The sequence below is a fragment of the Anabrus simplex genome, chromosome 8 (genome assembly GCF_040414725.1).
Source record: "Anabrus simplex isolate iqAnaSimp1 chromosome 8, ASM4041472v1, whole genome shotgun sequence".
NCBI lineage: Eukaryota > Metazoa > Arthropoda > Insecta > Orthoptera > Tettigoniidae > Anabrus > Anabrus simplex.
Window position 1 is genome coordinate 81951316 of NC_090272.1, and position 24649 is coordinate 81975964.

Genomic DNA, 24649 nt, shown 5'->3' on the forward strand with positions numbered 1-24649 from the left:
TGCCCTGGAATTGCCACTTTTCCTCCAATTGGATAATTTTTCAAGAACTAAACTGTGAAATTTTGATTTTACCTTCCACATCGTACAAATTAATGGCTTGCGAGAGCCAAATCAACAAAAGGCTATAAGCTGGCAGAAGTTATTGTGTATTGTTGTGCATGTATTGATGAGTTGATTTCCAAGTCACATGTGTGAGAAGCATATTAGTGGAGGAAAGGAGAAGACTATTGTATATGTTATAGCTCGCAGTTGGTTTTCTGAGTTCAGAAAGAAAAACATTCTGAACACTGGTGTGTTTAGAAATATTTTTAGGGAGAGCTTCAGAGTTTCTGAAGGGAGAAGAAGGAGCTTTGAAACTCTACCCATCTATGTATTCTACACAGTTCTACTATGGTAACCCTGTATTTGCAATTCTCAACCTATTTCAATTCATATCACACTGAAAAAAAAACACAGAATTGATAGGCATACGATCAGTTTTAAGGAAATATTTTATTATTTCAAACAAAATAATCAAGTGTTTATTATTATTATTCATTTTTTTAAAACTTTAATTGTGTGGATTTTTGAGGCATTTACTTTTTAATGTATACATTAAATCTGTTTCTATTCTGTTTATAAAAATAAGGTATTATTAAAAGAGATGGCAAATGTAAAATGGTTCTGTGACATATTTCATTGCCCTGGTGTTTGCCTAACACCTTCCTCTCCCACTCAGTAAACGATAATTAAGTACGTTTTGAATTTTTTTTAAGGCTGCCTTGTCTTAAAAATGTATATGCTATAGAATTTTCTGTAGATAGTTAAATATTGTTTTAAAATAGAAATATGGGTACCTTTAGATCCATAAATAAAATGTCAGAAATCAGTAACTTATATCTTGTTTTGTCCTAAACCAGACATCACATGGGTACAAACTCTTAAGTCATTGTCCTGTGTATGAAGAAGTAACTTAGTCGTGCTTTTCAAGAACTTAAGGAAGTTGAGTGCTTCATTTATCTTTTTTTTGTTATGATAGGATTCTGTTGTTGGAGAGATAACCAGAGTAAAGCTATATTCATTGAACAGTATTTTCATTCCTTTGTTAGGTTTGATAACTGTCTACTCGTCTCCATTTGCAATAGCTAATTATACTTTCACTTTATAGAGATGAAATTCTAAACCAGTCCTGATGACCATGATCACTAAGACTGCAAGTCTTTGGTCTGACTCTGTGGTTAACACATTCATGCCCATATCCGAGTTATTGCCTATAGCATGTGTCCATGCTCTGGACCGTATCCGAGAAAATTTATAATAATGTCCAATAATGGACCCTTTATATTGGTATTAGTACGGATAAGCGCAACTTTGAATTGGAGCCATTCCTACACAGCTTTGGTTTTATTTTTGTCACAAGTATGTGTTACAGGAATTAGGGAAATACTCTTATGAATACTTTTTTTATTTTATTTGCTATGGGCTATACGTCGCACCGACACAGATCGGTCTTATTGTGACGATGGGATGGGAAAGGCTTAGGAGTTGGAAGGAAGCGGCCGTGGCCTTAATTAAGGTACAGCCCCAGCATTTGCCTGGTGTGAAAATGGGAAACCACGGAAAACCATCTTCAGGGCTGCCGATAGTGGGATTCGAACCTACTATCTCCCGGATGCAAGCTCACAGCCACGCACCTCTACTCGCACGGCCAACTCACCCAGTCTTATGAATACTTGTACCTACTTCTACTCACCAGAAACCACATGGCCTTGGGGAATTTTCCCTTCCCATGCATTTCTTATTCCGTTTCTGAAAGAAGGCTAGTGCTGGCCATGCTAGCTGCGTAGTTGGTTTGTGATTGCACAGGCGTGTGTATAATCATGTTCTGAAGTGTAACTCAGGTGCTTAGGGACAATATAAGTGTTGACAAAATTGCCAGCATCCTATTTAATGAAGACTCGGGTGTTGAACTAGTTCCTTGAACCAAGTGAAAATGACAGTGATGACAGTGAAGAAGATTATTCAGGACACGTGACAGAAAGCACAGTACCTGAAGGTGTAACATTAGCTACCACACCTTCCAGAGATACTAGAGGACTTCTTTAAGATATGTGCAGAATTTTGTTTCCATATCTTGTTTAGTTTAGAACTTATTGTGAAAATAATTTGTTGTTGTTTGCTGTGCCATTAACGGCTGGAATAGCTGCGCCAGCCATTTAAATAGCCCACTCAGATAATGGGCGTGAATGTGTTAACCGGTTCGAGACCTGTTGGTGGAAAAAGAAAATTCACCATTGGAATGTTAGCAAGCATGGCAGGAAAAGTGGTGGTGTACAATTTCTAATCACTAGATTGCATGCCAAAAGCCTGAATTCATTTCCAAACCTCTCCGCAATGTTCATGTTGAGTGAATGCATGTGATGTTGTTGATGATGATTTGTCCATTGGATCAAAATGTTAAGCCTTGAGCAGACCCCTCGGTGTCATTCGGCAGGAGTAGACTACGTGCCGACACTGGGTTTCACCCTCTCCCTACATCGTCGTCGTCATCTCACATCCAGTGAAGCAGTAAAAGATGGTGCAGGTCTGCTGTTACAGTGTCCATCACTAGAATAAACAGGAACAGTGACTGTGCTGAACCTTGGTGAACGCTGATGTTGATGGGAAAGTCACTGGATGCTCCTACAGTGGCCTGAATGTAGCTCCTTGGTACTACATAAAGCAGCTGCACCCATTTGACAAGATATTCTGGTATGCCATGGTCTCTCAGTTGTTGTACAGAATGCATTCAGAGGCCTTCTCAAGCTCCAGGAAAGTAAGATGGATCGGCTTGTTCCTACGATATTTTTCAACCAAGAGCCAATGCAGCATGGATTTCATTGGTTGTGCCACAATTCTTCACAAATCCGGCTTTGTTGTCTGGAAAGCTTGACGATCTCACAAATCCCTTTATCAAGAAATCTGTCAAGGACCTTCATTGCATGGTTCGAAACTCAGATTAGGTGGTAATTAGCACATCCAGCAGGGTTCTCCTTCTTTTTGAAGATGGGTACAGTGATGTTCAAATGCCAGTCAGTCAGTGTTCCACCCTCTTTGATGATCTGCTTGAAGAGTTGTGCTAACCATTCTGCCGCATCTCACTGTTGAGACTACCAGAAATTTGCTGAAAGATCGTCCGGACCAGTGGCATTCCCTGGCTTCATTTCTTTCAAAGCAACCTTGACCTCTGCAACATCAGTGTATCTGACAGGTCTGTCCCCAACAACAGTGAGTGGGATAGGTGGATGGGGAAATTTCTCAGTTAAGATCTTCTCAAAGTAGCTTCACCAGTGCTCTCTTGCCTTCTTCCAATCAGCCAATAAGTTTCCTGGTTCATCATTGATGGCATAGAAGCACTGTATGTCATCCATTTTGTAATGCCTTGATTTGGTGAGTTAATATAATTTCCACTCACCTTTATGCATATCAAGTTTTGCATAAAGATCTACAAAATGCATAGTTTTTATTGTACCTATGATCTTCTTTACATCGCTGTGGGCTATCTTGTAGGCATTCCAACAAGACGGCATCTTATCAGCAGAAAACTCATGGTAAAGTCATTTTTTCTTCGGTAAGCTGGGCTGAGTGGCCGATATGGTTGAGATGCTGGCCTTCTGACCCCTACTTGGCAGGTTCAATCTTGGCTCAGTCCAGCGGTATTTAAATACGTGAACCTCATGTCTGTAGATTCACTGGCACACAAATGAACTCCTGCAGGACAAAAACCCAGCACCTTAGCGTCTCCGAAAACTTGTCAAAAGTAGTTATTGGGATGTAAAATCCAATAACATTATTATATTATCTTCTTCAGTACTGCATTTCTGACCTCATCACTCCAAAGCCATGTATCCCTGTCAGTTATTCTCCATCCTGGCTTTTTGCTCTAACAACAGTGTGTGCAGTATCATAAGCAGCTTTCTTTGATGGTAGTAATCTGGCAATGTTATTCATGTAATAACATCGATCTCATTTTCCTTGAATTACTACTATTTGAGCTGGTGTCCAGCTCCGGGAATTACCGTTGTAATTTCCTTGCTCTGAAGCCGGAGGCAGAACGTCATCTCCTCAGTTTTGCCACTCGAGCTTCAGAGGACTAGAACGTGCTGAGTGGCTGAGATAGTTGAGATGCTGGCCTTCTGAACCCAACTTGGCATATTCGATCCTGGCTCAGTTTGGTGGTATTTGAAAGTGCTCAAATACGTAAGCCTTATGTCGGTAGATTCACTTGCACATTTAAGAAGTCGTGTGGGACTGAATTCTGGCACCTTGGCATATCTGAAAACCATAAAAAGTAGTTAGTGGGACTAAAAGCCAATAACATTATTATATATATACATTCTCACTGGTCCTGTTTGAAGTGCACGCTTGGAATTCTATAATTTGATACACAACTTGCAGATTACTGGTCAGTATTGCATGACGATATTTTCATGTGGCACAACTGTGTCTAATAAATCTTGCACAGGTCTCGAAGCATGATGAGGATGTAATCTATCAGCATTGCCTTTATGCCACTGTAGCATTTAATTAAATGCAAATCACACTTTTTGAACCAAGTGTTTGTGTAATCGAGGATTAATTCGCCACCATCATTCTTTTCTCCAAAACTATGACTACCATGGGCTGTATGATCTTCCGTCTTCTATTCAAGCATCTCCCAGAAGGCATATTTCGTTGTTCCAGGTAGACATGCCTGTGGGGCTTATGCACTGAAAAAGTGTACTTTTCTTCCATTTTTAGTGTAGACAGTCATCATATCACTGCACATCGGAGATACAGGTATTGAACTTTGTTGTTACAACAATATCAATGGCGTGGGTTGTTCGACGGTTATCATTGTTTATGAGTTTGTATCCACATCCAATTCTCTCCACTCCGTTGTGTTTCTTGTACTGCATAGGCTTCGATCTATCTCTTTCCGAGAGCCTTTGGCAGTTTGTTGTACCGCCCAGACATAGTGCTAATATTGAATAAAGCAAGATGGGTTGTATGGGCTAGCCTGTTCAGCAGTTGCCACCTGTGCGACAATAACCCTTGTATACTTCTTACGTTGATTGGGCCTTCCCAATGTGAGTCACCTACTGGGGATACCCTAACCTAGGTACTGAATCCAAAAGACATTGTTCCATGTTCCACTGTGTGTTTTTTAGGCCAGCTTTTCACTTAACCTGTCTCCAGGCATTTTAGAGCTGTTGCCAGCATCTCCCAAGCAGTTCAGGGCTGAGGGCAGGCATTTCCTCCTACCTCAAACCAATATGACTTTCCTGCCAATAGTGGTTTCCCACAGGGTGATGGGGTCACCACATTTGTACATCCAAAACATAATGAAAGAAGGAAAACTTGAAAGATTGCGGAAAACATGGTTATGTTTAAGAAGAAGAAATGTTAATTTGGAGTGAAGTTTGGGAGCATGAGGCTTGGTATAGAAGGAAATAAGGAATATCATACAGCGGCTTCAGCCCACTTTGTATCCATCAACAAGTACCCGAGAATCCACTTTGTATTTATCGACAAGTACCCGAGAACATTTTATCCGCATAATGCTGCTTCTGCTCGTTTATAAAATTAAAATTCAACTCATGATACAAAATTTATGCTAATATCATCAAAAAAACTACTCAAGCATTATGAATGGCCTGCATATCAAGCAGAAACATTTGAACATTAATAGTAATAATTGTATGGCATTACATCATTAAACAACGTCTTTTTCCTCCGATCCCACATCTTTGGGGTCGCGGGTGCAAACTGTGTCGCACATATGGATTTGGCCATGTTCTACGGCCGGGTGCCCTTCCTGACGCCATCCCTACCTAGAAGGATGTAATTACTATTGCGTGTTTCTGTGGTGGTTCGTAGTGTAGTGTGTTGTCTGAATATAAAGAGGAAAGTGTTGGGACAAACACAAACACCCAATCCCCTGGCCAGAATAATTAATCAGACGCAATTAAAATCCCCGACCCAGCCGGGAATCGAACCCGGGACCCTCTGAACTGAAGGCCTAAACGCTGACCATTCAGCCAATGACATCACCAAATAAAATAAAATAAAATAAAATCAATAAATAAAATAGAGTATCACAATAAGAGAGAAAAAAAGAAAAAAAAGGGCTGGAGAAAGCACAGAGAACGTTAAGAAAACTGTTTCACACCTGTAGATTTTATTTAACAAGACCATAACCACAGACCTATAAAATACTCAAAGAACTGAATAATGATGTGAAGGAAGACCGCAATATCTCTAAAGGAGTAGCTCCTTTATTTTCAAAACCTTTGGACAGTTTTAAATGTTCATCTATTTATTCTTCCAACATCTCTCGATAAGTCTTCAGAAACCATTATAACTCGAAGAACTTACTAGTGCTCAGAAAACTTGGAAAAGCCTCTGGAGAAGACTTAAATGCAGGACTATTCAAATACTCAGGTGATATCTTCAAGCAAAGATTACTCAGATTTTATAAATTTAATTTGGAATGGAAACACACCACCAGAGAATTGGCAAAAATCAATGTGAAAGATTGTGGAAATTTTTTAGAGGGATAAGTATACTCAACTCATGATACAACGTTTATAGTAATATTGCCAAAGAAAAACTACTCAAGCATTATGAAAATGTAATTGGAAATTAACAAGGATTTTGAAAGGGGGCACTCATGTGCTGATGCTTATTTCACCATGAAAATTTTAATAGAAAAATGCAGGGAATTCAGTTTGGAAACTCGCATAGAATTTGTTGATTTTAAGAAAATCTTTGACCTAATTGACAGAAACAGAATTCTCAATATCTTAGCACAAGATAATATCCCACAATAATGAATAGATAATGTATACAACAGGTAACAGTGAAAGTCTTATTGCATTAAAGTTAGAAAAACATGAGGCTAAATAGGAACTGATCAGTAGAGGTGTGCAATGAGGTTGTGGACTCTTTTGTTCATAATCTGTATGGACACCATAATACAGCAGTGGTGGCATTGAAAGATATGGATTAATACCTGTCAGCAGATAATTTGCTCATCTACAGTAGATGGCATACTATTTGCTATTGATGATCCACTGGTAGCATCATCAGAAAATTATCTTCTGTGGTCACTATTTAATCTCCAGAAAGTCTCTTCAAAATTCAACATGATCATTTCCCCTGAAAAGACTAAAATAATGGTTTTTAAAGGAAAGGATCCTATCCTCAGCAAAATCTGTTTATATAATAAAATTTTAGGAAAAGTCTATGAATTATCTGGGTTACAATTTATTTCATTAAGGAGAAATGGATATATCTGCAAGAATAACCAAATATAGTAGAATGACGGGAATTAATTATAAATCACATCATGAAGCCATTTCTTGTCCAAAAGCACGCTCACTCACGTCTTAATAACACTTTAGCCAAACTGACTCTTTGTTACGACAGCGGGGCATGAATGATAAGAACTCAAGACATTTCCAGAATTGCAGCACGTCAGATGAAGATGTGCTAAGGAACTGAATGTGAAACCAATACTCAATTACATCTGTGATTACCAAGAAAACTGGAAATGTCACATTCAGAGGATGAATATAGAAGACTACCAAAGGAGATCATATGCTAATAGGTAAATAGATCTATAGGACATCCAATTAAGTGATAGAGAGAAAATGCAAGACTGTAATGGGATATTTGGCCCAATACTTGGAAGGAAGATGATGATGATGACCAGTTACAAGTTTTATTAAATTATTTATCCACTACATGTTTCAGAGGTTTAATTGTTGCTCTTCTTGATACACAATTGTTTTCAAAGAATATTATACTGTTGCATTTAAGAGTATAAGCTACAAAGGGCACTAGGAAAATTTTGCAATGTGAGTGAACGCTTTAGACTTTTTCAAAACAATTTCCACCACGCTCAATACACTTCTCCATATGTCGAAACCAGTCACTGAACCAACTCTGCCACTTTTCTTTGGTTACATTTTCATACTCTTGATCCCATGCTGCCAGAAGCTCCTCGTCAGATGCAAAACACCGCCCTTTCAGCTTCACCTTCACTTCTGGGAAGAGTGCGAAGTCACATGGGGCAAGATCAGAACTGTATGGAGGGTGATCAAGCACAGTCGACTCTGATCTGGCAAGAAAATCCATTGTTGCATTAGCACAATGCGCTGGAGCATTGTCGTGATGCAAGAGCCAAGTGTTGAGCCGTGACATTGGACGGAGCTGCTTGAGAGCCTGGATGATCTGAAGCAGACAAGTCTCACTGTACCACTTCGCAGTAACTGTCCTTTGTGTTTCTAGCAGAACCCGAGTCAGGATGCCCTGTTTAGTGAAGAATACTGCAATCATCCTTTTCTTCACTGACCTTGACTTTTGCACAGTCACAGAAGTACCCTCTCAAACAGCCACATCTTGTTCTGGGATTTTGTTGGGACATTGTAATAATAAAGCAAAGTTTCGTCCCCTGTAACGATGCTATTGACGTTACGCAAAGTCCCATTTTCAAACTGTTTTAGCCTTTCTCGGCACCATTTCACTCGATGTGCCCTTTGTTCCTCTGAAAGTGAATGGGGCACCCAAAGGGAACAAACCTTTCTAACATGGAGATGGTTGTATAGAATTGAATGAATAGCTGGTGCAGGGATGTGGAGGGTCTCTTCTACCTGCCGGTATGTCAACTGCCTCTCTTGCTGCAACATTTTCCTCACAGCTTCAATGTTTTCCTCAGTCACTGATTCAGACGGTCGCCCAGAGCAAGGATCGTCTTCAACCCCAAAATTTCCCCTCTGAAACTCTTTGTACCAGCGGAAAATTGTCCGATGTGGACAGTCTTTCCCCAGCACAGGAGTCATTTCCTCCAGGCACTGGTCAACAGTTAATCCACGAGCTAAATTGTTGTGGATAATTGCGCGATATTCACCTTTAGACCACACTGACATCTTAACTTGCTTTCAAGCCCACTGCTTGGTAACAACTGGTGTGAAGGTCACGCCTTACTGTCTTCTAGAACGGTTTTCACCCCTCTTTTCATCCTGAACCATAACAGGTGTGTCCAGCCAACCGTTTTGCATATTGCAAAACTTTCCTAGTGCCCTTTGTACATACGCTGTGAATTTATTACATCTATTTTGGATCAACTATAATTGTGAGTTGTCTCAGCAATATATAGTTGCTGCTAAAACTTAGTAATGTTTATAGATATTTAAATAAGAATTACATCAGAGTCAATACGAAACCTAAGATGAAGTTTATCAGTTGTAATGTCGACTTTCCTGTGTTTGCTGGTTAAATTTCAGCAATTTTGTTTGTTCCTTTTCATGTGGTGCTGACTGGCTTTTCTAGTCATTAAAACCTTCTTTTGTTGAAAAACGAAAACCTACAACCTGTTTTCCAGTCATTGACCGGGTCAGGGATGTAATGAATGAAACATATATAGGCTGTTATTACAATGGGGTCGCCACTCCCAAGGTGATTATTAATGAGTGATAAATGCTATGAAATGATAATGGAGAGTGTTGCTGGAATGAAAGATGACAGGGAAAACTAGAGTACCCGGAGAAAAACCTGTCCCGCCTCCACTTTGTCCAGCACAAATCTCACATGGAGTGACCAGGATTTGAACCACAGTATTCAGCGGTGAGAGGCCGACGCGCTGCCTTCTGAGCCACGGAGGCCACTTTTTTTGTTGAAATTTCACCAAAATATTTACATAGAGCACAGTAAGCATGTTTTGTTTTTGTTTTTTGTTTTTTTTTTAATACCAAGATCTCATTTCACCACTAACTAAAGAGCAGGCTGAGTTACTCAGATGGTAGGACACTGACTTGCTGATCCCAGGTTGGGTGGTTTATAAAGTAAAAACATTCACATTTCAAAAAAATTAGATGACAGACTTTTTGACAGTAATTGAATGGTTTTCATTATATTAAATACTGATCGTTCATTTTTCCAACACTCAACATTTTACAGAAATATTATGTACGAACACCACCAACTCGTTTACTGCCCCGCTGGCTTCACTGAATCATTTGACATCTGAGAAGGCATTAACCAAGAGTCCACTTTATCTTTGCTCATGTTAATTCTTTGTTTGGATACAGTGTCAGCAGACCTGCTGATGCCACATCCTTAGTCTTTAATGTATGCTGACCAGAGATATTGGGGAGTACATAGAGCATTTGGTCAGCCAGTGGAAAGCAAGGCTCTGTGAATTTCGATTGCAGCTCAGCTTAACTAAGATCATGTACCTTGAATATGGCACCTAAACTAATGGCACCGTTGTTGTAGATGGTACTCCACTACCAAAAGTTAATTTCAGGTATTTTGGTTCCCACATAACTTTCAACACACTACTGGATACTACAGCAAAAGTAAATGCTTCTGTCAGGTCACTAGTGTTCTATGTGACGATAAAATCCCATTACACTTGAAGTCTAAGATCTATCATACTGTCATCTACACTGTTGCTATGTATGGATCTGATTGTTGACCTCTTATAAAGAAACACGAGCAGATGATGCACGAAATGGAGATGAAAAATCCTTCCTACGATGGTCACTAGGCCTTGCATTGTTAGACCACACAAAAAAATTAAGATGTTCGGAATACCTTATGAGTTGCCATGGTACCCTCCCAAATGAGGGAAGCAAGATGCAGTGTTATGAACGTGTGGCTAGAGCAAATAGTCCATCGTTGGAAAGGCTCTGGCTGTGAACCCAGCTGGACAGCATCCTTGGGGAAGACCGAAAACACAATGGATGGATTGTCTACAGGAGGATATGTCCACTGTAGGTCATCATCCTGCTGACACAGCGGATTGAGTGAAATAGAGAACAGGGTGAAAAATGGCAGATTCTTGAATATAAATAGGAGGAATGCCAAGAAGAAGAAGAAGAAGAAGAAGATTATGAACAAACTATTAAAGATAGGACCTTCATTTCTTTACAGTTCTAGAGATAATATTATATACCATATGCAGCAAAACAAATGACACTGGTACAGTGTATGTTTAAAATACGTACCAGTACCATCATGTGCCATGCATTGTTCATAACATTTCTCAAGATTATTGAACTTGTTGATAAACAATGGTTGCTGTAAGGACACAAAAAATGATTTTATCGTCTCGTGTAATTTTTTTGTATTTGTAGGTGGGTCGTCTGCTTTAAAAATTGATTCTTTCAGCATGCCCCAGATGTAGACATTTGGAACTGTGAGATCTGGGGAGCAGGAAGGGTATGAGAATGGAGTTCCATGAGAAATTAGACAATCTCCAAAGTGTCGTTGCACAAGGGTATGTGACTTCCATATGGTCTGGGCTGTAGCTCCACCTTGCTGCATCCATTATCATTAGAGGGGAAGGTTCTGATGTGAAAAAAATTGCACGAATCTCGCACAAATGGAATAACAATGAGGTTTCTGTAGACTACCTGGTCCACTGTTTCCGGATTCTTTGCACCATCCTTGACAAAATAAGGGCCAGTTTTCCCTGACTAGACATGGCGCACCAAATCATGACCCACACACTGTGTAGCGGTTTCTGTATAATGGCATCAGGCTGTTCAGTCCTAAAAAATGAATTATCAGTTGATGTAGCCATCATCTGAAAACCATATGTTGTAAGTTTGGGCCCTCATGCATCGTGGACAACACTCAGCTGCAGTTCTGTTTTTCCTCCCTTTCAGTAAGCAGTGCTTGGTAACTTGAAATTGAAATTTAAAGTTTTAAAAGCCTATGAAGCATTGGACATGAAAACAAAAACAGGGTTTCATCACTCTTCACAGACTCGTAAGATCTTGTCAATGGTTGGTATTTCACTTCTAAAGAAAAACTAGTGAACTTTTCGCCGAATTAAGTCCTTAGTGAAACCATCATACTTGTCCACTAACTTTGTTTTATTCTGATTTTTTTTCCCAGTGAAATGACTGTTCCTACAGTTTTAAGTTCCTTTCTAGCATGATTAATACTAGTCCTAGAAATGCCAGTAGTAGCAGCTGCTAACCTCATCACATTTTCGAGAGTACTACCAGGATTTGCATCACTAAACTTCTTTAAAAAGTTGAGAACACACTGTTTTTCTCCACTTATGCTTATGCTTTATGTGAAAAATGCCGACCTCGTCCATCTTCACTCCACACGGAACTTTAACAAAGGTTATGTAAACGTAAATTAAAACTGTTCTAAATCCTAAACACCAAGACAAAGACTGGCTACCAACTTAATTAATAATGATATATTACTAAATATTAGCACAAAAAAAAAACTCGTAATAATATGCAAAGTCACTAGCGCGTCAATAACACCTGGAACACAACAGTAAACAGAAAGCACGTGGGTTGTATGTTAGCTAAATGACCCGCTACGGACTACTGCATTGGCTGTTCCATTGTTGACACATCGTCCCTCTTAAAAGACACTTTAATGCACGAGTATCAATTATAAATTGAAACTAAACAGCTTGTGAAAAGTGAAGATTAATGGATTTAGATGATGTACATAACTTTCACGCAGAAATAACATTACTAAACACCTGTAAAGTATTTTTCATGCTTTACCAAAAGACAGTACCACCGCATTTACCACGTGTTTTTGGCATTTATTTTCTCCCAGGTCATTTGAGATAGAGTATAGGAATTTAGTTCACCTGGGGAGTTGGCCGTGCAGTTAGGGGGGCGCAACTGTGAGCTTGTGTCCGGGAGATAGTGGGTTCAAACTCCACTGTCGGCAGCCCTGAAGTTGGTTTTCTGTAGTTTCCCATTTTCACTCCAGGAAAATGCTGGGGCTGTACCTTAAGTAAAGCCACAGCCTCTTCTTTCCCACTCCTAGGCCTTTCCTATCCCATCGTCGCCATAAGACCTATCTGTGTCGGTGCGATGTAAAGCAAATTGTAATAAAGGAATTCAGTTAGTAACATGTTCTAAAAACATTAAAAAATATTTTGGAAGTCACAGCAATTTCCTCTTGATTCACCAAAATTCAGGGGCCTTCCTGTAATTGTATGGAAGTGAATTCAATCTCTTTGCACTTCAGCTGAGCAAGCACTGCATTGCTACCTGCTTGTTGAGTAGCTATGGTGTATTCAGATATTTTTTTTCCATTTGGGAGATGGTGGGTTCAAATCCCACAGTCAGCAGCCCTGAAGATGGTTTCCCAATTTTCACACCAGGCAAATGTACCTTAATTAAGGCCACATCTGTTTCCTTCCCAAAATTAGCCCTTCCTCATCCTTGCATCGCTGAATACCTTCAGTGTGTTAGTGCAATGTTGAACCACTAGTTATTAGAAGAAAATTTCATGGTGAAATAAAAATAAATTTAATATTTTATTGATTTTCTATATAATATCATGAACAATACACATGATTTACATATCATTAAAGAGCTTATATTTTATGTGTGAAAATAAAACCGCATTCAGTTTTCTCTCCCTGAAGGTAACTGAAACAAGGGCCTCGGAAGTGACAAAGAATAGTGTTATGCAATAAATTTAATATTTTTTCTGTGAGTGTTATTGTTTACATAATCATGATTTTGAAGTTTTTCTACTTCAGTTTAAAAAAATTGTAATTAAAAATTCATATTTTGTAGTTTTTTGTTCAACACGAAATGGAATGTCCCATTGGTAGTTCAACCATTTCATTGGAATCTTAGTATAGAGCTTTGTTGTAGCTGAGTTCATCATTAAGCCGGTTGGCCATGCTGATATGATTCTCTTTGCTGATAGAAGCTTGCAAAAGCTTACCATCGGAATGTCCTCCTTATTTTGTGTGTGTGTGTGTTAGTAGGATAGTTTTTTTAATTATAACTACCTTTCTGAGCACTTACAGCTCCACTAGGTGAGCCTGACATTGGTTCTACTTACTTGTGTCAGCGTCCTCAGTCAACTATCGTTTTTTCCCGATATTAGGTGTTAGAGGTGTAGGGAGTCTTTCATTTTCACACCCTTTGTGGCCCTTCCATTTTTTTTCCCAATACCTTAACTTTTGAAGTGTTGGACCTCCTTCATGTTCCTTCTGATTTGTGTTAGTAGAGGATGGTCGCCCAGTTATACTTCCTCTTTAAACAGTAATGACCACCACCACCATCTCGACCACGTAGTACACGATTATCTAAATATCAAACCGTAATCACGACTACCTGCCAGTAAATGAATGCCTTGCTGGGGCTCCAAAGTTGCTAAGCTCTCGATGTGTGTATATCAATTACTGGAATGTAACAATTACAATTTTATTACAAGAAGTAAATTACCTACATTCTGTGAAAAGTAACAATTACAAGTAAAAATTACTAAAAAGTAATTGTTACAAGTAATTCAATTACTTTTACTCAATTACTTCCCAACTGATCATATGTATGTGCAACTAGCTGTTGTACCCCTCATTGACGTAACTATCAGTTAACATGTGTACGATTATATTTCTCTCAACCCCTCATGTTGCTGCTGAGATTCTGAGGAACATAGGTGGACAGCTTCTTCTTGTCAGAGGCTTGTCATGACTTATTAGTTTCCTGGCTCTGTGTATGGCTTTTTGCAGTTTCAACTTTCTTTAAATTTGATCTCTTCCTTCTGAGGAAACCAAGTATCAGGTCAGTATTCAGAAAGTACAGAGGAATGTACAAAGCATTTAAAACATTGCCAGTATGATCTTCATAGCAATTGAACTTAACCTTACAGACTATTGCCACTTGTATTTTCCTTATTTTTTACTGTACTGGTAAAAGGTTAGGACCAAAAGGTTTGTAAATTATAATCTAAATCAATTTCCTTTAAAACCAACCCTAAGTGAGATGCATCAAGTTTTATGTTTTAGACCCCATCTGAAGCCCCTCCTACTGAATTTTTATAAACAACTTATAGCTAAGATACAACTTATCCTTATCCTAAAGTTAAATACCAAGTTTCGTAAGAATTCCTCCATCCGTCTTCCTGTGATGCTATAACACACAGACAAAAAGTAACCTGAACCCTGTCCAGTATAAAAACAAAGTGTCAGGTTAATATTCAAAAAGTACAGACAAGGAAGATGATTTTATAAATAAAGATGTGAATGTATTATGTGTGGACATCCTTTTGCGTTATCTAAATGAAAATTAAAGGTAAGAAGATGTTCTGTTAAGGGGAAACATAATTATCATTTCTATTGAATGATGATAGAATTTGCAGATTGTTGGGGAGAACTTCCTTGTCTTATCCCTCAGGCCTATGCCTCTTATAGCTCAGAAGCAGTGGGACATTTTGCTCAAGTTATGGTGTACTCGGAGAGGTTGATATTTCGGAACTGAAACTTTCTTTAGAATTCAAATAGATTCTTCTTCTTCTTCTTCTTCTTCTTCTTAGCGTGCCTGTCCGCCTCGGACGTTGGCGATCAACATGGCTATTCGGGCTTTATCCGTTGAAATTCGGAACAGTTCTGCAGATGTTTTGTTGAACCAGGTTTTAAGGTTGTCGAGCCAGGAAATTCTTCTTTGCCCAGGAGATCTTTTTCCTTCTATTTTCCCTTGCAGGATAAGTTGAAGCAGCTCATACCTTTTCTGATTCCTCATGATGTGTCCAAAATATTGTAGTTTACGACACTTGATGGTGTTGATCAGCTCTGGTCTCTTGTTAGCTTGGCGTAGAACCTCAACGTTTGTAATCTTCTGAGTCCATGATATTCTCAAAATTCTTCTGTATAGCCAGAGTTCAAATGCTTCCAGTCTAGCAGTGGTGGCTTTTATAAGCGTCCATGTTTCCACACCGTAAAAGAGAACTGAAAACACATAGCACCTAAGGAGCCGCATTTTGGTATCCATGGTAAGGTCGTGATTCTTGAAGGTTGAGCTTATTGAATTGAAAACACTTCTCGCTTTTCCAATGCGACACTTTATCTCTTGCGAATTGTCCCATGCTTCGTTAATGATGGTACCCAGGTACGAATACTGTGAAACTCTCTCTATACTTGCTCCATTAAGGAACAGATTCACGCCTCGGATGTTCTTCTTACTGATGATCATCAATTTTGTTTTATTAGTGTTGATGTCCAGACCATATCTCTTGCTTGTTTCAGAAATTTTGTTCATCAACTTCTGTAGCCCTTCCATCGTATCTGCAAAGACAATTGTGTCATCTGCGTAGCGCAAATTGTTGAGTTTGACACCATTCACTGAAATTACTACCTCCACATCAAATGGGGCTTCTTTGAATACGTGCTCAGAATACAGGTTGAAGAGTATCGGTGATATTATACATCCTTGCCTGACCCCTCGGCGTATTCTCACTTGCTCAGATTGGTCTTGATCTATTTTCATGACTGCAGATTGGTTCCAGTATAAATTTGCTATTATTCTTAGATCTTTCCCATCAATTCCTGTTTTCTTGAGTATGTCTATCAGGTGTTCATGAATCACTCGATCAAATGCCTTTTGATAATCAATGAGGCATGCAAATACATTACAGATGATATCCCTACATCTTTGGAACAGTACCTGTACACTAAATATTGCTTCTCTAGTGCCAACTGCCTTCAAAAACCCAAACTGGTTGGACGCTATCTGTTCTTCACAAATACTGTATATCCACTTGTGTATCACTTTAAGAAATAATTTTAGCAGATGGCTCATTAAATTGATGGCACGGTAGTCCCCACATTCTTTGGCATTTGATTTCTTAGGTAAAGCAATAAATTCTGATTTTAACCATTCTGGAGGGATTTTACCTGATGAGTAAATGTCGTTGAATATTTTTGTGATCATTTTTATTTTTTCCTCACTGAGCAGTTTGAGAAATTCTGCTTGTATGCCATTGGCCCAGCTGCTTTCCCTTCCTTCATTTGTTGTATTCCCGCTTCCACTTCACTTACTAGGATATCTGGTCCTGTTGTATCTGATATCTCTGGTTCCTCTCTCCTCTTGTCATCTTGGAATAACTGTTCCAGATATTTCTCCCATTTTCTCTTTTTTTCTTCCTTGTCGATTATGAGGTTACCACTACTATCTACAAGCTTTGTACAGTTTGATTTGCGATATCTTTTTGTTGCCTCTCTGACCTTCCGGTGAACATTAAAATCGTCATGTCTACTCTGATAAAACTCTATTTCTGCACATAATTCAGTTTTCTCTTTCTCTTTGGCTTCTCTAATTTTCCTTCTGATTGTATTTTGAACCGCTCTGTATTCCATCAAATTACCTCTTCTCTTCCTTCGTTCTTCCATTAGGTCCAGAATCTCATTTGTCATCCACGTTTTCCTCTTTCTAAAGTCCGGTCTCAAATGCTCTTCTTTTACTCCTTTTATCACTTCTTGTAGGTGTGTGAGTTTTTCATTAACATCGTCACAATTGTCAATCAATTTATTGTTTAGAGCTGTCTTGACTGTCTGCTGTATGGTAGCATCTTTCAATTTTCTCAAGTCGTATTTCCATGCTGTTTTGGGGACAACATATTTCATTCTGATCTTAAAATTTCCAACCTCTGGGACATGGCCTGATTGTATGTCTGCTCCTGGGTATGTTCTGACAGATGTACAACCATTTCTGTATCTCTTATTCACCATCATGAAATCAATGTGTCCTGGTTTGTCCATGGGCGATTTCCATGTGTATAACTTGTGTGGTGGTAGTTTAAATCATGTATTCATCACCACTAGCTGATTTGTTTCTGCAAATAGTTCCAACTCATCTCCTCGAGCATTGCTGTCTCCTAGACCAAAGGGTCCGACGGCGTTTGATGTTCTTCCCGCCCCAAGTTTTGCATTAAAGTCGCCCATGACTATGTTGAGGTCTTCTCTTTTTAGCTTGTTCAGGATATGGTTTATGCTATTATAGAAATTTTCTTCCTCATCTGGTTTGTCTGCAGTAGGAGCGTAGACTTGAATAATATTCAAGTCAACTGGCCTTGCTTTGATTTGAACTAACATAACACGTGATGAGACTGGAATAACATTGTCAACACACTTGGCTATTCTTTTATTCAGTATGATTCCTACCCCATGTTCGTGCATACCATTGTCTGTACCCGAGTAGCAAACTCGGTGCTCGTCTATGTTGATGGTTCCAGATCCTGGCCATCGTATTTCGCTTACTCCTAGAATATCTATTTTCATTCTTGTCATCTCCTTTATTGCATTGTGGATCTTTCCCGCCTGGCTCATCGTCTTCACATTCCAAGTTCCAGTCTTGACTCTTATCTTGATATTTCAGTCTTTCTATTGCTGTGCTTGTATCTGCCCCTCCTGAAGATCCGATTGAGGAGCTTACTCCGGATACTAATTTAGCTGCAAGCATAGCCATGGTGATTACTAGGGAAAATTAATTGAGGGGGTTTCCCGTTGCCTTCCTCAATGCGCAGTAACCACTTCACATCATAACATCCAAGGATGCTAGGACGCGAGGCAGCTGTATGCTGATACAAGGTTGATGTATCGATCTTCTTATCAGCATTAATGATATAGCTGCTGCCACTATATCATGTCCTCAGTTGATCTGCGGGTGCGAACACCACTCTCTCACGAAAGCCCCCTATCAGCCATTGGGACGCGCCGTGTCGGGGTTGAGGACGTACCCATCCAGATCCGTCTTCCACAGAGTACAGAAAAGCCCCTACTCAGTTCAGAGCTTTTCCCCTGTACAAGCTGCATCTGGCACGGTCACATAGATTACATACTTTTATTGCTATTGGATAATATTTGAGGCAAGCATCTTTTACAGTGGGAGAGTTTGGATAAATATTGGAAAAATAATGAAATATAAGATTACTACAGTGGAAGCCCAGTTAAACATAGTCTGATTCATTGCCTATTTCGATTGAATGTGGTACAAAGTATGTCTCCAGGGAAAATAAAATCTTTTTCTTTTTTTTTATGTGCTGCATAGAGGGATTCTGCATTACAATCTATAACTGTTACCAATTCTGCGCTAAACAGAACTTCAATGGATGACTGGATTGGGTTTTAGAAACTGCTTGCCTGTTTATTCACAGAAATAATGGGACTTCAACAATTGGCCAACCTTATCTTCTGTCACCCTCTAGGTCACTTTCCACTTACCACGGTTAAGCTGTAATACAGGGTTAAGTATGTCCTTCGGGCAACTGAATTATTCTACCATACTTATAACCATTGACTTTCATTAGATCATCAGTGTTCATTTGTTCTAATAGGAATGCCATCTTTATTATCAGAAAATCTAATAACACCAATGAGTTGACACTTGTCCCTAATATCATAATACCACAAAATAAAATCACATGTTTCACTGATTATCTAAACAGTAGCAGTAAATGTATTGAAAATTAATTGCATCAATGCTGTAAAATCTAAGCATTTCCATCATTTTTGTATTTTTATTGTAAACCTTGCAAATCTTATAAATTTTAATTGAATTTTGAGATTATATTCAAGTACTGGGTGTGTTTCCATCTCTTGAAACTAGGAATGAGGAATTATTTCTCAGGAACAAATCTCTTAATATTCTTCATCATCTGTTAGGCATAAGAGATGCATTTATAATTTTTATCTGGTAATTGTAAATTAATCACTTAAAGTTTTCTCCTTTTGCCCCCCAAAAATTTAACTCTCATAACCTGTTTCTCAGCACTTAAGTTGGAAATCACTTATCTAAAGTTCCAGATACTAGCTAGGGGATTGTATACTGTAGTCCTAGATGCCTATGCTCTAGGAGGGTCACTGTTCAGAAAATAATTGAGGTACCTGTTCCTACTCCATACCATTGTTATCCCAACTTTCAGGACCACTTACTAAGCCACTCACCTGTTGCCAGTAATTTAGTCGGATCTTATATGAAGAAATTGTATGAAGATGCTCGAAGTAAAGTCAAAACACCTGTAGGAATGATTGAAACCTTTGATATAAAATCTGGGTTAAGACAGGGTGGTGTTTTGTCTCTTCGTTTCATCACTGTGATGAACGAGATTCAGAGAAAAGTTCACCAAACCATTGGAGGTAAGAAAAAGAAAGTGATCTTGTTTGCTGACAATATATGCTCTGGACAGAAGCTGCTAAAGAATATGGACTCATCTTCAGCCAAGAAAAAAGTGAGGTTATGGTCATAAAAAGATATGGACAACCATTGGGGCACATTGAAATGGAGGGGAAACAGCTACAGATGAACCATCAGTTCAAATATCTTGGAAGTGTTATCTCTGATACTGGTTCTATAGACAAGGAAATTTCCCACAGAATTCAGGCAGGTAGCAACTTATACAAAATAGTTAAAGACATAATATGGAACAAGAAAATACCAACAAAATGTAAGAGAGTCGTATATGAAACCTATTACATACAAATCCTGACCTATGGTTGCAAAACATGGACATAATATGGAACAAGAAAATACCAACAAAATGTAAGAGAGTCGTATATGAAACCTATTACGTACCAATCTTTACCTGTAGTTGCAAAACATGGACCCCGAGAAATAAAGATGTTAGTAGAATCCAGGCAGCAGAAATGAGATTTGTCTGTAGAATGATCAGTAAAACACGGAGGGACAGAGTCTGTAATGAGGAAATCTGCAAGCAGGCTCAGGTTGTAAGTCTGCAGGACAGAGTAACAGCGCAGTGACTGAAATGGTATGGACATATGCGACACATGGGAGATAATAAATTATCAAAACAAATGTATGATCTAAAACTTGAAGACGAAAGACCAAGAGGACCAAGTCTCAGGTACAAGGACATAGTGCAGATTGACATTGAACAGCGAGGACCTACTTTGGAAAGCATCGAAGAAGGAGAGAAGTTCAGAGATCGCAACTGGTGGAGAAACCTCGTTCGCCGACAATGTGGGATGGGTATGTATGTATGTATGTATGTATGTATGTATGTATGTATGTATGTATGTATGTATGTATGTATGTATGTATGTATGTATGTATGTATGTATGTATGTATGTATGTATGTATGTTATATGAACCTATACTACAGACTATTTCAGAATGACTTCAAGAAAATAGTTTCATTGATACATTGCTGTGAAAATAAAAGGATATCATTTGGCATGAAAAAAAGAAAAAGTTCTTCATTACCTTGTAACAGCTTTGATTTTAATTTTAAGATGACTGTACTAATAAAAGAATATATTACCTGAAGTGGGAGGAATCGTGGGAGTATTTGGATCAGGCTTTGTTGTTTTAGAATATTCAAGGACTTTCTGTAAATACAAGTTGTCTTATGCAAAGTTATGTAAAACAGACACACTTGAAACTTTATCGAGGAAACCACTGAGCTATATACCTGTACTTGGGTAAATTCCAAAGGAATATGCAAACCACAACTGCACCAACAGATCCTTTAGAAGCATCAACTCACACAAAAAAAGGGATTTACTTGAAAAATATTTTAAAATTATTTATCTGCTATGCTGAAGATTTTAAATAGATGTAAGAGCTAAACCCTGATTGTTGCTCAGTTACAAGTGGAACATAACAAGTGAAGAAATAAAATTGCAATTTTAATAATGCTGTTTGTGCATATTAGTTGTTTCTTTGTTCCCTCTAATTAAAGGAAGGTACCTACTCTTTGAATTCCATAACAACTGCCATGCTTATATTATATAGATATTATGAGTTATTTGAGAAAATACGGTGTTGGTAGAAACTTAATAATGAGGAATTGAAGCAGTGTATCGAGATACTAACTTGCCTTATGTAGTTTCTATTCCTAATATATAGTAGTTCTTATAATCTTAAAGACTGAGTAACTATTATAATCATTCTGAACTCGGTGCAGTATTAACTTTTAAAAATATATAATGTGTAAATGGTCAGTTGTTCTTATGAAATGTTCAGAGATCCTCAGGGTAACTCACTTGGCATAAAATTATTTTTTAACATTATCGTAATTTTTAAATGCTCCTCAAATAAGAAAAGATTGTAAACTATAGTAATAAACTTGAAATTTATACTGGTCAAAACTATTAACAAATACCATTATACAAGAATTCAAGGTTTTTAATTTGGTTCTGATGAAGTATTGTAGATCTAAATTACTATCAAGATGTCAGATCTTTGAGCCTATTACGAAATCACAGAAAGTGGGAGATCCAGAGAAAGTGAAGAAATTGAGAAGCATCTGCTCTTACGAATCTTACCTTCAATCTTGGACACCAAATCATCATGGACCACAGTTGATTATGCACTTTATTGCTAGCCATTAATATTTCCATGTTCTTCATTAAAATTTCAAATCTATCTCTGCGAATCACTTCTGGCATTTTTACTATACTCTGTTCATCGTTCAGGTACACTCCTCCCAGAATCTCCTTCCAGTAATACATTTAAAACATGGATAACATACCTTATTTCAAACATAGCCAAGAATCTGAATGTCTTGAGTATGTCAAGAACATTGAATGATGTATCAACCCAACGAACTGTCTCGATATATTCTACAGTATATTGTTTGTCAGCGGATGGAGGAGTTCAGTATGCAGATGCACAATTGTGACTGCAGTGTTGCAGCAACAGTGTTTGCAGACAAAACTTATTTTCTGGATACTTTTGGTACACACACTGTTAAAATTGAGATATCATTTTTTTTACTTTTTCATAAATTTACAGTGACAAGCTCAAGGGCAAGATGCTGGTAATTTCCCAATTTAAGGCTTAAACAGCTGTAATACTAATGGTGTTTGCCTGAACAGAAATAATTTTATTTAGGAATTTTAAATAGGGATTATAAGGTATTATATGCTTGTCTTCAAATGATGGTAGAGAATGTTTTGACCAGTCTTTTTTTAAGCATGTTATTACAATTTTTTCATATGTATGAGTAATTTTGTTTCTCAAAAATGTCTTATAAAGTAAATATGTGTGAATAGATCTCTTAACATTACTTTGATATCCTTGTCAGCCATATCATAAATCCTTATTGTTTGGTCTTTAAGGAGGAAGAAAAGAAAAAACAAGATGAGAAGGATAAAGTAGCCCGTGAGAAGAGGTACACTCTTCCAGAATCTCCTCATATTCTAGTCCATCCATCACGGACAGCTAAATCAGGGAAATTTGATTGCACCATCATGTCACTATCCCTGCTTCTAGACTACAGGCCTGAGGATACTAAGGTATATGTTGTCATAAACCTCAAGAATAGATAAGGGATTCCATTAGCTAAATAAAAAGGATTTGGACATAAGTGATCAAATCTGGGAAGATTGATAATTCAGTATGCATGATCTTTAAAGGACAAGGAAGTACTTCATATCTTCATACACTCCCTTGTTCAAATAGATGGGGTCACTCCTCATAAGTCTCGCTTCTTGTACATCCAATTTTTTCTCAGCCACTTTTTCTGCTCCCCAGCTTCGTCAGATGTATGAATGCCAATCTCATCGAGGGGAGTGTAAAACAAGAAAAAAACTGGATAAACACAGAAAAAAAGAGACATGTTAAAGAATACAAGAGTGGTAAACCATTAGAAACACAGGACAAACACAGAAGGAGAAAAAGTTCACGACAGGTCAATATCAGTAGAGGAAAAGAAGCTGGGAGGCAGAAACAAGCTCATTGGGATTGAAAAGAAATTTATGTTTAAGAACTTGGATTCATAAGGAGAGAACACATTTTCTTTAGATAGCAGTATATGAAGATGTGGAGATTGTTCTTGTCTCCTCCTCTTTCCACATTGACCTGTCATTGTCTTTATGCTATTATGTGTTTTTAGCTCTCTATAAACAACTTGTTAATTTGTACTTATGATGTAATATTATTTTTTAGGTCGGAAATCTTAAGGTAACTTATTTCGGGCATGATATTCTCTCCTTGTGTCCCTTGTATTTCATCTCTTTTTGTTAGTGATTAGAAATGACCAGAATAGTATTTTCTTGAACATCTCAAGAAGTGCTTGTGTTACTTATTATAGGTCTAGGATTTTGATGATTTGATGACCCTATATTTGGGTTGAAACATGTCTAATTGAAAGCTCATCTTAACTAGATGTATATTATGTATTGACTAGGAGGATAAGTAAACGCAATTCGACAATTTGTAAAATGTTCAACCGTCAATACGGATCAAACATGAGATTTATAATCTGTAAATATCGACAAGGCAGATCCAACAACTACCCATAGTATTTTTTCATGAGCTTAGTAGTGGAAAAGAAGCTGGGAAGCAGAAACAAGCTCAATGGGGCTGAAAAAAAATTGATGTTGACCGAAAATGGTCAAATTTCTTGATTGTCTACAAAATGTTGACAAATTGCCTTGGCCTGCAAGATTACCATACCTGTCGCCCTTTAAACATGTATGGGACATTATGAGATGACCAATCCAGCGTCATCCAACTCTGGCATTACCGTGTCACGTGTCTTCTCGCGCATACTTGAGCCTGTGACCTGGAAATTTTAATCAAATAAATATGTCATCTAGACAATTGCTTAGCCTAAATTGCATTCCTCGAAACAAGTGTCTTCATAGTGTTAGAATTTCATTTTCTATCAGTGTAACTGAGTTCACTTTTTGTCAACAGATAATTTAGAATCATTCACTTTGTCATCATTTACATAATTTAACATTAAGATAAAATCCTTAAAGAGAGTTGTACCATCATCTTGGAAAACAGTTTTTTGGAAAGTGGGAAATTTTATTTAAACTGAATTTTGTGGAAGCCAAACTATTAAGCTGTTTTGTGGGGACATCTGGTCAGTTTATATGTGGACCAGTTTGAG

General features: G+C 38.0%; 1 protein-coding gene across 3 annotated transcripts in view; it reads left to right on the top strand.

The window, feature by feature from the left end:
* LOC136878809 (cell division cycle and apoptosis regulator protein 1) overlaps nt 1–24649 on the top strand; it is a 351110-nt gene that overhangs the window by 261500 nt on the left and 64961 nt on the right. For all 3 annotated transcript variants that reach the window (XM_067152300.2, XM_067152302.2, XM_067152301.2), the window contains one exon: nt 22869–23045. In XM_067152300.2, the coding sequence (XP_067008401.2) occupies nt 22869–23045 (177 nt within the window). The remainder of the gene's footprint in view (nt 1–22868; nt 23046–24649) is intronic.